The 13,531-nt window shown below is 36.2% G+C and overlaps 1 protein-coding gene and 1 long non-coding RNA gene across 7 annotated transcripts in view; one reads left to right on the forward strand and one right to left on the reverse strand.

Annotated features, from left to right (window-relative positions):
• Window positions 1-13,531, forward strand: part of Sh3glb1 (SH3 domain containing GRB2 like, endophilin B1) — a 38,192-nt gene that overhangs the window by 12,324 nt on the left and 12,337 nt on the right. For 3 of the 6 annotated variants that reach the window (XM_055614298.1, XM_055614296.1, XM_055614297.1), the window contains exons 5-9: window positions 1,168-1,260; window positions 4,675-4,761; window positions 6,552-6,575; window positions 8,949-9,038; window positions 9,447-9,547. In XM_055614298.1, the coding sequence (XP_055470273.1) occupies window positions 1,168-1,260; window positions 4,675-4,761; window positions 6,552-6,575; window positions 8,949-9,038; window positions 9,447-9,547 (395 nt within the window). The remainder of the gene's footprint in view (window positions 1-1,167; window positions 1,261-4,674; window positions 4,762-6,551; window positions 6,576-8,948; window positions 9,039-9,446; window positions 9,548-13,531) is intronic. The other 3 variants (XM_055614293.1, XM_055614295.1, XM_055614299.1) reach the window with 3 other exon arrangements.
• Window positions 1-13,531, reverse strand: part of LOC129682092 (uncharacterized) — a 43,856-nt gene that overhangs the window by 6,452 nt on the left and 23,873 nt on the right. The gene's annotated exons all lie outside the window — the stretch shown is intronic.

A 13,531-nucleotide genomic window follows, 5' to 3' on the forward strand; every position in this document is an offset into this window, starting at 1 on the left:
AAATGCTATTTACTGCTGAAGCATAAATATTTATGTTGTTACTTTCTTTCTAAACTTAGTCTGTTAATCCAGAAACCTTTTCTTATTACTGACAGAGAATGAAGCCCTTCGTGAATAATTCTCCATAAGACTTTTTCAGTGTTACTCATTGTTGTATATATGACCCCAAACTTTCATTTGCATATTACATGCTCAGAATGTCCTGGAAGGTTTCAGTATGTTTACCATGGTTTCTGTGTACATAAGTGGATTGAGTTTTGCTTGAATTGAAGTAACTAGCTTAAGCCAAAACTATGGCCTAGTGGTAGAGTGCTTGCCTAGCATGATGAATGCAGGTTCAGTCCCCTCCATTAAAAAATAATAATAGCATGTCAATAGGATGAAATCTGATGTGGATTATAAAAATTAAGAAAACAGACTCCGTTGCAGTTAGTATAAAGCATTATATAGTAACTTGAGTTATTATAAGGAACAATATATTGTTTATATATTATTCACCTGTATATTTGAAATTCTGTTTTGGAAGAGTTGAGTACATTTGCTGCTGTGACATATTAAGAACAGCCTGCCCAGTCTGTAAGGGAGATCACATAGGACTCCGCAAAATCGAGTCCTAGGCCTCTCTAACAGCCTGGAACAGCTTGTCAGCCTCCGACACTGTAGGCCAGATGACTCTTGGTTGTGGGAGCTGGACTGCACTGTAGGCTGGTTCACAGCCTCCCTGCCTTCTGCCCAGTAAATGCTTTTGATACCCTCTAGTGTGACAATGACGATACTGTCAGACGTTCCCCAGAGGGAAACCTAGTGGGAGGGAAACATAGCAGGATACTAAAACCTTTGTTTCTGGAACATCTTTTCCAGATTCCTCGGATTCAGAATCGGGAATGTTTTGAAGTAGTTTTAAAAGAGAAAGGGGGAAATGCCAGGTATAATATGCCTGTAACTTTGGCATTTGGAGAGCAGAGGCAGGAGGGTTGCCGCAAGTTCAGGGACAGCCTGGTCTGATCTAGGTAGTGAGTATCCCATTTAAAACAAGCAAAACAAGCAAACAAGGCTGTGGGGTCACTGCACAGCCCTTGCCAGCTAGCACACACACTCCTTAAGTGTGGATGGTCTTACAGATCTTAGCATCTTTAGCTTCACTTTTTGCTTTTTGCTTATTTGTAGAAAGAAAGGAAACTGTTACAGAATAAGAGACTGGATTTGGATGCTGCAAAAACAAGACTAAGAAAGGCAAAAGCTGCAGAAACGAAAAGTTCAGTAAGTAGTGCCTTTTTATCTGCCTAACACAGAAACACTTCAGCTTACTAACCTCAGAGGCTGAGATGCATTTCACTAATGCACTGTGTAAGATACAGGTTACAGAGCAGAGCACGGCGTTCAGGGCAGATTCTCGTTTAGAAACAGGCTGACCAGAACTTAACACATGCAAGTCAATACAACGAAGTCATTAATAAGAGGCCTTGTCACCAACACGGAGGTAGCTCCTAAAGCTACTTGTGCTTTATTCTTAGTGTGCATGGCTAATAATGCTTTTTTTTTTTTTTTTTTTTTTTTACAAGATAGATTTATTATAGTGAAAATTGAAAAAAAAAAAGATTTTCTTAATTAAGGTGAAAATGAATCAAGTTTGAGAATATTTGCCTATGGCTTAAAAAGTAAATGAATTTTCTTTCTGTATCTAACTCAATTAAAATAATTGTCACCAAGAATAGTTCCAAAAAGATTGAATAGTGTTAGCATGGTCTCACATGCTAACAAAAGGTAGCTCTTTTGAAGAGAAAGAAACTCATCTGGATAAATAAGTTTTACAAAATTTTATAAAACCAGCCTTAAAATATTTTTACCAATTGTCTATGTATTAAATGTGATAGTACAGTGCTTTTATGTATAACTTTTGTTGAAAGGTTTTAGTTTTAAACTTTAATTGATATGTTGTCAATATTTTCATTTCATCACATACAATACTTAAATTGGATTTGAATGTTAACAGTTTGAAAAATAGCATAATATAAACAAGTATGATTTTGTTCAAGGAAGCTAACATTTTAATTTGAGCACAGAGATGTGTGTTATTAAAAGGCATGATATCAGGACTCCCCACCACAACTACAACCATTGCATAATAAGCATATATAACTTACAGTTGGTGATGTCCTAGAGTTTTCTTTGGAAAAAGAAAGGTTGAGAATTACTGTGTAGTGAAATTGATACTTTGTATGAGCTTCTGCTGGGGAAGGGCTGGCTTTAATAAGATATTAATTGCAAATTTACTTTCATTTTCACTTCTCATTATCATGACGTAATTTCCATTAAGCAAACTCTATAAAATTAAAGTTTTATAAATGAATGCTGTAGATACCAAGAGACCCTAAATTAATTTACTGGTTTCTAGTTGTTTTGATAGATAAATTAGTATGGACTGACTTTTAAGATACTAATTTTTTAATTAAGAAAATCTTAACAAGGCTCATTATTCCCTTAAGAAGGGGAAAAAAATATCTAGAGTAGAAAAAAAAATCTTTGATGATTGTGGAATAACAGTATTAACAGGTTCCAATACAAATATTTATTAAGCTAGCATTAGGAAGATGCTCTGCTTTTTAACTAGAAAAGTGCCAGGAAGCACAGTCTAATGATAACTGCCCTCTGATTATACTAAAATATTATAGTATTGCTTTTAGGATACATAGGAGCTAAATGTAGTAGACACCTGAAAAATTATTCTTCTTGATACATCTGGGAAAGCTGTTGGCAGGTGTCACATAAGCAAAATTCCTGCTACCCTCAAACCTTCAATTTACAAATTAGTAGACTAGACATTTTGATGATTTAGCCCTATCAGTTAAAAAAGAAAAAAATCTACCTGTATCCATTATTGACTAACTTCTGTTTACTGATTGGTGTACTATAGAATACTAAATAACATCAAAGGCATTCCTCAAAAATGTACCAGCTCAAAAAATAAAAATTAAAAAAAAAATGTACCAGCTCAGTGAAACAGAGAAAAAGAGACTGTTTCACAGTGAATAAGAGAAAAATTATAATAGATTGTTGATACAGTAAGATTTCTGCTCAGAATGTGGCTCAGCCATAAAATACTTGCCCTGTTCTGTTCCCAGTACCACAAAATAAAGAAATAAATAATGATGAAAAAAAAAAAAAAAAACAGGCACAGATACACCTGTAATTATAGCACTTGAGAGTTAAAAGTTTCTCTGCTGCATAGTGAGTTTGAGGCCAGCATGGGGTGAATGAAAACCTGTTTCAAAGAAACAAAACAAAAAAATCAGTAAACAATTATGTCAGAGAATGAAAGAAAAAATTGAATTAATACATTTAAATTATAAGGCACCTATGTTTGGTTACTTAAACATAGTATGTTGTAGTAAATAAAAATGAGTGTTGGACTACATAATGTTTATTATTCTTTGCCCTATGATTATTGCAGTGGTATTAATTAACTTGCTTTCACAAATAAAAGACACTTGTTAGATTTTATAACTGCCTTATTTATCTTGGGCCGGGCAGATATTTCTGTCTACTCTATCTCAATAACCTCACCACCCACTTCTCAGCCCCATCCAATGCAATCCGCCTTAACTATCTTTATCTGGGCTACCTTCCATCCATAATCTTACAAATACTTGTTTATATTTGGTGCTTTTTCCATCCACGCCATCCTTGGAGTCCTTTTTCCCAGCCCACATAGTTTCTTCTCCACACTAACCCATCATGGTATCCTCCTTCTTCCTCTCTTCCTGTTTGTTCCTTTCCCATCATTCTCCTGTCCTCAAAAGCTTCAGAACCATAGCTGTGCCTACCCCATTCTGCCCTGCCCAGGTATAGGCCTTAATCAACCAACCAGGTAAAATGTCAGGCAGGGTTACAAAACAAGGAGAGGTGTATCAGGGAAGTAGCCAGATGTTGAGAGCCCATAATTTACAAAAAAATAAAGCATCAGAACAACCCCCAACATATTAGCTTTTTAAAAAACTTTTAATGAAAAGGAAAAAAAAAATGTTTTCTAGCATTTAAAAGAAATCTGAGAAGAGAAGAAAAAAAAATGGTGCTTCAGACAGTTCCCATAGCATAAGTTCTGTCTGTGGACTTAAGCATATCCATAGCAGTCTAAGTCTGCTTAAGCGTATCCACAATCCCAGTAGAGGAGCATTGTCATGTAACGTAACTATACCTGTATACGTTTGCATGCACGGTTTATTAGAAATACAGGGATTGCATGCCTTCAATGTGTATAAGCAAGATCTGGCCGAGAACTGAACCAGAAAATGGTTGGAAGTGCCAAAAATTCACAGAATAAAAAAGAGCTTTTAAATTGTAAATTTTATTGGTATGAAAGGCCTTTCCAGATGAAAATATCATTGTGTTTCATAATTTGTAATTTTAAAAGAGGTAATTTTTAAAGAGGTTTGTTTTCCCTAAATAAGTCCGATTTAAAATTAAATATCAACTGGTTTTTGTTTTGAAAATTCTTTATCTTTGGGTAGGCATCGTTACATGAAGTTCGTAGAAGAACAAATACAGTTTATTTTTTAAATAGAAGGAACATCAGCTTTGGTGCCTGTTCAGCATGTGCTTTATTGTGCAGAAATAACTCCTTTCCGTGTGTTCATGGGTTTAATGTGTTCTTTGTCTCTCACCTGTGCGCTTAAGCAACTAAACTCCGCCCGCCCTGAAGGAGATAACATTATGGTAAATTTCTCTTACATGCTCAACTTCCTGCATGTAAAATGGCTGAAGGTTTGTTGGCCTACTGTGTTTTCTACATCTTAACATAAAATGCCTTCTCTTGCTATTAGCTTCGTCTAAATAGCTAAAGTTAAGCATATATTATGTCTGGGCAAAATTGCTAGTTGAAGTAACACTGAAACTTGAAGAACATTTTACAGCCAAATTTATTGGTTGTGCCAAAAACAGATTTTAAAATCATAAGTATGTAATGCTTTTTAACGTCTAGTACAAGATGTTCATTTAGTGTTAGTTTAGGCTGAAATTTCACATTGTTACTTTTAGCAATGAAAAATAACAAGATTTACTTTACTTGAAAAAACCTAAAAGTAAACAATTTTGTTTTGATTCTTCATTATTTACTATATTGTTATTGAAATTCAACATAGAATTATTTTTTCTGCTTTTCATAATAAAACAAATCCCAGTGGCAAGGCCTATTCCAATATCCAATGCTAACGCACTTAAAATTTAAGAATAGTGATAGCCTGGAATATGATGATGAAAATTGTTTATTATAACTAATATACATACTGAGCTCAAATTGAAGAAATTTTTGAGATAGTAGGGTTTGTTTACTTTAATGAAATAAAATTGTATGAATACAGACAAACAGTTCATCCATGTTAGCCTATAGCAGTTGATAGTCATTGGGGCTGAGTACAGGGTTCATTCAGTACATCACTTGTGAGGACATGATTTAAATTCCCTAGCACCCACATAAACACCCAAGTAGTGCAGTGCAGGCTGACAACCCCAACACTGGGTCAGGGTAGAGCCTGGAAGATCCTGGAGCCATCTGGTGAGCTGCAGGTTCAGTGAGAGACCCTGGGCAAAGATAAGGTGGAAAGCAACCAAGGAAGACACCTGAAGTCAATCTCTGCCCTCTGCATGGATATACAGGCACACACAGGCACAGATACACACAAAAGTACATATACTTCATACACACACAAAAATAATTCTTGGAATGGTGTTCTAAGTAAATTGCTCCCATTAAAATTGGCGAGAAATCAATAGTATACTTAATTAACGGGTCATTGATTATTTTTATTCTATTAGCATTGAACTAAAAGCAGGAAAAAATAAACCTGAAGTTTTGGTATTAACTATTGTTTCCAGCTATTAATTTTTGAAGCCCTAGCTAAATTATAGCATTCTTTAGATAGCAAGAGAATGCATTTTTTTTATTTCCATTGTCTTATCTATAGGTAAATGAAAGTTTGAGACTATGTCAGTCACTTTTAATTTTGTATAAATCATAAGTTTCCTTTTGTCCATGGTAAAAAAAAAAAAAAAATGTCAATTAGCAAGACTTTGCTTTATTTATTAAGAGCATTTGTTTTGCAGCTGTTTATCACCTACCTATAATAAGATATTTAACTGGCAACCTTAAATTTATTATACTTCAAATTGTTTCTCAAAAAAGTAATTGTTTTAATAGCATTCAGTGTTCCTTGTTTTGTTTTTATTTCCTAAAATTTTAGAATTTATACTTCAAAGAGAAGTTAAAAATCATTTAGTTCAAACCTCTCATTTTACATGGGAGTACATTCTCTGTGATAGGTCAGATATTCTCAATTGGAGAAAGCTGTTCTTATTTGTAAAGTGATAGGATTTTTAATTTGGTGCTGTTGATACATATAAAAGGCAGACCTCATAATATAATCAGCTGATTTAGTTTGTAAGGGAAAGAGTATGTCATTTAAATTAAAGCACTTTTTATACTAAGTTGTAGGAAATGTTAAATTCCAACTTTATTTCATGTTCTATATTTCTCTCTGATTTTTAATGCTGGCTAGATTTGGGCAGAGGAAGTGACAAAAGTAAGTAAAATTTTAAACTGCTGGATCATGAAACAAGAATTAAGTTGTCATTCATTCAGCATCAGCCTTGTAGCCATACATAATTATGGCCTATGTTACAAATCTTTTAAAATCTGAAAATTAAGGAAATTACCAAGTTTGTTTACTAATAGCAGTTCCTTCAGCAGTGGAATTATGCTGCAGAGATTCTGTGTCCGCCATGAGGAACCCTAGCCAACAGTTAAGCAAGTGTTACTCACACAGTGCCTTTCTGAGGACAGGTGAAATACTTGGATTTAGTCATTGACAGTTACTTTTTCAATGATATTTAAGTGTAAAGAATATTGACTATTGTGACCTCTTGTCTTCAAAGAACTGAGTTTTAGGGAAATAAAGGTGGCTCTCTTGAGCCCAAAATGAATTTTTCTGTCACTTTAGTAGAAAATTTCCATAAAATTCCCATGCAGTTTATACCTGCATGAAACACAGCATAGCAAATATTTTGTTTATAGTCAATTTCATAATTAAAAATATACATCATTATACAATGTGACAGTTGGATCTTTGGATTTTTGTTCTTTCCCTTAGTATTAATACTGCTTGCTACTTGTAAAAGCTACCAATGTGCTTGTCGTCAGCTGTCCCTCTGCCTCTGTTACCATCTTTCACTTTGACTTGGCTGGAAATTTAGTTATAACTCAAGAATTTAAAGAAGAAAATTGTGACTTTAGTGCGACTCATTCCAAATGTTATTTTAGGTTCTTCTTAGACAATTGTCGTTTACTCCCCATTCTCAGGCCTATCAAAGCCTGCATTCCAGATGAGGGTAATGTTAGTAATTGAGAGCAGGCACAAACTACAGCTTCAGAACTTTTATAACTTAAAATTTGCTAATTCTACCATGTGTTTCCTGCATAATTTATTGACTTATTGATTGTGTGGTTTGGCAGCGCAGTGTGAAGTGGTTGACTTAAGGTCTCCTCCTCCTCTGTGCAATCGTAATCAACTTAGTGTGGTCCTACCCTTGCTTCTTATTTTTTTTTTTTTGAACTTCTAGCATGAACAGAACACAGAACAATGTGTGAGAAAGTACAAGTCCATACAATCAAGATGTAATAATAAAAATATCACAGCCAAAAGCAGCTTAGAGGAGAAAGCTAGTTTTGGCTTACAGTTCTAGAGGGACAGTCTACCGTGGCAGGGAAGACAGGAACCAGAAGCTGGCTGACTACATTTTCATCAGTGCATAGAAAACTGAGAAAGGGAGCAGGGAAATTGTACTGTTGACTGTGGGAGGTTATAGCAACTGATCGTGCATTTCTTTGTTAACTGGCTCTCAGGCCACTTTGTCACCAAAAGATAAAAGAGATTAAAAAACTTATGAGAAGAGAGTGCTTGACTGTGCTTTATTACATCTTGGGAATGATGTCAGGTGGTTGCTTATGAGTATTTATTTATGGTAAAGATTCTTACCAGCAGTGATTTCCAGTAGTGGGATTAAGCTCATTATTTCAAATAAGCTGTGAAGTTTTATTTTTTTTTCTCCTCATTTTCCTACTAAAGTTTTGAGTATTTAAGGCTAGTATTTAGAATTTTTAGATTTTGTTAATTTTTCAGTGACGTATTTTGTTCCAGCACTAAACAGAAGCCGATAGTGCTACAAACTTCTCATTTTCAAAGTCAGTGACTTCATCTTGGTAGCTTGAAACAAACCACCATGAAAGTATTTATATCATGCAAATCAGGATGTGGGAGCACTTCCTTTTTCCTTTAAAAATGATATACTAGCACAACACTGAAGACCAGCTATAACTGGTAGAAAAACTTTGAAGCCCTAATCTTAATGATGCTAATGTCTAAAGTCTACTATGCATGATTTAGGGAAAAAGTGTTAAAGAACGTTCAGGTGGAGGAGGAAAAATTCTTTGAAGGAAACCAAGACCCTGTCGTACCAACAGGTGTTAGTAACTGAGCAGAGCTGGACATCCTATGTCTTTACTCCTGCAATCTTTGATTTGAAATTGAAGACTGTTGATAACTTAAATACAAAAGAAAAGCACAAGTAATAATATTACTTCATACTCATAAAACGGTGGTACTCTTAGGATTTTATAAAATACTCAGTTTCATATACAGACATCTTAACTGTCATAATATGTCTTTGGCATGAGTCAAGTGTTGGTAAGGAATCAGTTCTGTCAGTTGTGTTTGGTGACACAGATAGGTGTAAAAACCAGCTAAGATGTACACATAAAAGAATTAGGTTATCATCAGATTCTAATTTGGAGAACATTGGGGGTTATTTTGTATGTTTTGGTTTGTTTTTGTTTTTGTTTTGGTCTGAAAGTGGTCTGAATCTTTTAATGAGAACCTAAAAATATGTTCAAATTTAAGTCTGAACAGGAATTAAGAATAACTCAAAGTGAATTTGATCGTCAAGCAGAGATTACCCGACTTCTGCTAGAGGGAATCAGCAGTACACATGTGAGTATTAAATCATTTCCAAGAAAAGAGGCTGAGACAGCACTTAAGCAGCTGAGGAGAAGTTTGTGAAGTTGAAGGCGCTCTGGGCTACTTAACAGACACTGCCTTTAAACAGAGCCTCTGTGTCAGTTATCTGTCAAGGAATGTGGTAGTTCAGAAGGGATCTGAAGAAATATTTTAAATTTCCTCTTATAGTTCATCACTCATTTTTCCCACTTCATAAATCTTCATGTTGGTTCCTGTTGGCTGAACAAAACTTGTCAATGTATTGTTCCCCGGAATTAGTCTTAGTAAGCCTGGTAGGAATACCAACGCCAGTAAGCTTTACAGTAGTGTGTGTGAAGTCCCTCACAGCAGTGCATCCTGGGTTCTCCTTTGCTTGAACTCACTGTGACTTTTTCCATACAGGCCCACCATCTCCGCTGTCTGAATGACTTTGTGGAAGCCCAGATGACTTACTATGCACAATGCTACCAGTACATGTTAGACCTACAGAAACAACTGGGAAGGTAGCCATTTCCTTTTTCTATGTAAGAGTCATAATAAGGAAGGGTGGAGACTGGAGAGGAAGGCTCAGCGGATAAGCACTGGGCACACCAGCATGGCAAACTGAGCAAGTCAGGCACAGTAGCCTGTGTCTGTAATCACAGCTCTGCGGCAGCAAGATGGGAGCCAGGTAGCAGAGACATGAGGGAGGGCACACTTACAAAAACAATTATGATATAATTTTTTAAGTCCTAATGAAGACGTTCAGATGTTTTATGTGGGGCTGATGGTGTGGGTAAAGGTGATGGGCCAAGCCTGATGACCTGAGTTCAATTCCTAACATCCACATGGTGAAAGGAAAGAACTCACACCTGAAAGGTGTCCTCTGACCTCTGCATGCTCACCATGGCACAAGTACACACCACACACACACACACACACACACACACACACACCACAGAAAATAAATGAAATTTAAATTTTAAAAAAATAAGATTTTTATGTGTAATCCAATAGCAGGAATAAAAATTAAAGTTAAGGGTTTTGCCTCTTTTTGTTACTGTCAGACTTACGAGGTACATTTTTAGTTTTTCTAGCACAAAAGAATACTAGCAGAAATAAGATAATTAGGGGCATAGTTTTTTAGTGCCATATAAAGAAAGTGATAGTTATATTGAAGCCTAACTTTTCTCTTACTACTAAATATTTTTTTGCTCTGTGTTGAGGAAGATAGCTATAACTACATTAACAGTTGTGCCTTAAAAATAAGCTAATTCAGATTTGTTAATTTTGGAATAATCCAAAGACCTCAAGCCCCTTACATAATTATTTTGAGTATGGTATTATACTCTAAAGCAAAAGCATATATAAAGCACTTAACAGAATCATTTAATTACCAAAATAACTTATGAAATACCTTCGATAGGTCTCATGTATATTCCGGACTTAACCACCAGCAGACAACATGCTAGGGTACTTCGCCTTGACGGAGCTCACATTTCAAGGTGACATTAGCAATAAAGCATGCAGCAGACATTTGAAATCGTGTCAGCCATGGACAGACCAGCCATGTAAAAGAGTTGAAGGGGTAGGGTGTTGTGAGGACATCTAATTATGGCCCAGCTGAGATTCCCAGATGGAGTTATTTTGGTGAGAGCCTTCTAGATGAAGAACAAGGCAAGCATGAATGTTACAGGCAAACCAGGGTACAGAAGAAAGAGAAGCAGCAAGTTTGGGTAATTGACAATATTTTATTCTAGTGAAAGCATAGTGTTTAGTGGAGAAAGAAATTGTTTGTGAGGCTAGAGGAGTTGGCTGGGTTGCACCATGAATGGCCTTAAAAGTAAATTGTAATAAGGAGTTTCTGGCATTTATGTAACCATTAAGTAAGAGGAGTGGTATGTGATATTTGAAGGGAAAACATCAAAATATTGTTTCAAGAAATACAGTTTAAAAAGAGTCACTGCAGAGTTCATTCTGCAAATTTATCCTTCAGCTTTAGGCCTAGACTAAAGTTAGGCAACATCACAAAGCTAATTTTAGATCTTCAAAACAAACTGCAGCCTATTAGTTTTCTGGTAGATCTGCCTGGTACACATTTCTTCATACTTGGTGTTTTTTTAGTAGTATTCATGTCTGAAGGCAGAACAATTTAAGCCTGAAAAACGTTAACAATCTCTCTCCATTGTTCCCTGACACACTGCAAATATAGCAGCAGATGGGTTGTGTCCATTAGTCATTCATACTCAAGCCACACAGTCCTTAGCACTCAGCCATTCAAACAAAGCAGCATCACTAGTACTCAGTACTAGCACATATCACTAGTACACAATAAAACCAGTGCTGTCTAGACAAGAAAGTCCATCTTGCCTCTCAACCTTCAAAGAATTGTGTTACTGCGCCAGGAATGGGGAAATGTTAACCCTTTAGTGAATTTCAAGATACTTTTTTAAGACAGAGAGGATCAGGAGTCATGGCACATGCCTGCCATCCTAGCACTCGGGTGTTCAGGCAGGAGGCCAGCGTGGCCTACACAACGAAACACTTTATCCTTTTATGTGTTCACTTTTAGGTTTTTATATGCAGGCCTTAACAGTAACAAATAACAAAGCATCCAGAGCATACTAACCAACCAGAGCTACTTCTGAGAGGAGAGCCATGTTGTAATAGTGTTGTTGGAAGTAGTAAGTGAGTAACACCTATCACTTCTGTAGGGCATACGTTGTGCCAAACACTCCAGCCATCTCAGGTGTGTATTTCATAGACTTTGCAGTCCTTGCCACCACACAAGATGGGCAGGGTTAGTTCATAACATTCACATAAGCAAACAAGTACCAGACTCAAGTTAGTAATTTTTTATTATATCTTTTAGTAATTAGAAGGCTTTCACATACTAATCTACAATGACCTGATTGGTGTTATTACAATTATTAATTTCTACATGTTTAAATGTAAAATTTCTTAGAAACATGGGCATCACCTTTCAGAGCTTTGTTTTAATAAAGGTATGTAAGTCAGGGCTTTGTGCTGAAGTGGTGAGTTAGAAAGGAATAGTAGCGTCATAATCATATCACAAATTATTAAACCAGTGAGACCAGCTGGCTAAACAGTGGACAAAGCTTGTTATGTGAGAAAAGAATTGTGACAGCAAATAAGTTTCCAAATAGTTCTTGTGTAAAGAACAGGAAGTAAAGTACAGACAGAGGGGAAAGGAGGGTCTGATGTTTTGTTTTTTGTTTTTTTTTTTTTAATTAGAAATAACAGTAGATTTGCAGGTTGATGAGAATGACCAAGTAGCTTGAGAGCATGTGATTATGTTGGACAGAGGGGAAGGGTTACTAGAGTAATGACCCTCAAGATGCAGTTCTGTATACCTCTAACAGGACTAGCCTCAAAATACGGGCGGCAACAGCAGCAGTAGGAAAGTCGCTGCCGCTTTCCTCACTATTAAATAGGACCAAGTCCCTCGGCTGAGTGTAGAGCTACAGGGAGAATGGCTGACATTTTGAAGATAAATGAATATCAAGTGGTCACCAGGAGAACAGAAGTGAATTTCCTAGAGCTAACATAAAATTGCCAGGTAACATTGTGGACCCATATAAGGGGTTCTACTCATAAATGTAAGACAAAGCAACAGAGGTTTTTCTTTTTCTCCTGACACAGTGGCTACGCTAGTACTGAGTCTGTGTGTTGGGGAGATGTTGCCAAGTGAATATTAGTGATGTAAAGAATATGCAAGCACAGTGTGGTTAGAATAATTAATTATAGACATGAAGAAAGAATAGTATGATATTGGCAAACTGCTTGAGTGGAATTATTAGAGGAAAGAGTGATGAGAGAATAGGTTGTGGAAACTGCTTATTCACCTTACAAATGCTGAAAGTGATAAGGTCTCCATGTGAGTTTGAGGATGGATAGCAACTAGGATCTGGTGTAAAAGCAACAGAGAAGTTGATGGACGTAAGAGGCTAAAGTTTTGGAAGATTGTCTATGTGAGTATTAAAATCACCAAGAATTATGATATAGCATCATCAGTTTAGTCAAGAATTATGTTCTAAAAATGAAAACCCTTCATATGTGTGCAATAAAAGATGGTGGACAGTGTATAGTTGAGTAATGTGAAGGTCTGAGAGTTGGTTAGGAAGAGTGGGAATGGGAAGTAGAGGGTCCCTTCACTGTTGGCCTCTAGATTCAGCCGGAAGAGCAGTATAGGACAGAAAGTGACAGAAGGAGATAAGAGTAAGACAAGGGATGTTGCTGGTAGCTGGCTGGTTCTCGGTGGCACAGCAGTCATAAAAGAAAATTTCAGGCTATAGAGATGGCTCAGTGGTTAAGAGAACTTGCTTTTGGGCAGACCTGGGTACAATTCCTACACCCATGTGGTAGCTCACAACTATCGTAACCTCAGTTCCAGTGGTCCAACAGGAATGTGTGGTGCACATATATGCATTCAGGTAAAACATCCTTATACGTAATGTAAAACAAATAAGTTGAAAAGATTTAAAAAC

This window comes from Psammomys obesus, unplaced genomic scaffold, assembly GCF_907164565.1.
Source record: "Psammomys obesus unplaced genomic scaffold, mPsaObe1.curated_primary_1811, whole genome shotgun sequence".
Lineage (NCBI taxonomy): Eukaryota > Metazoa > Chordata > Mammalia > Rodentia > Muridae > Psammomys > Psammomys obesus.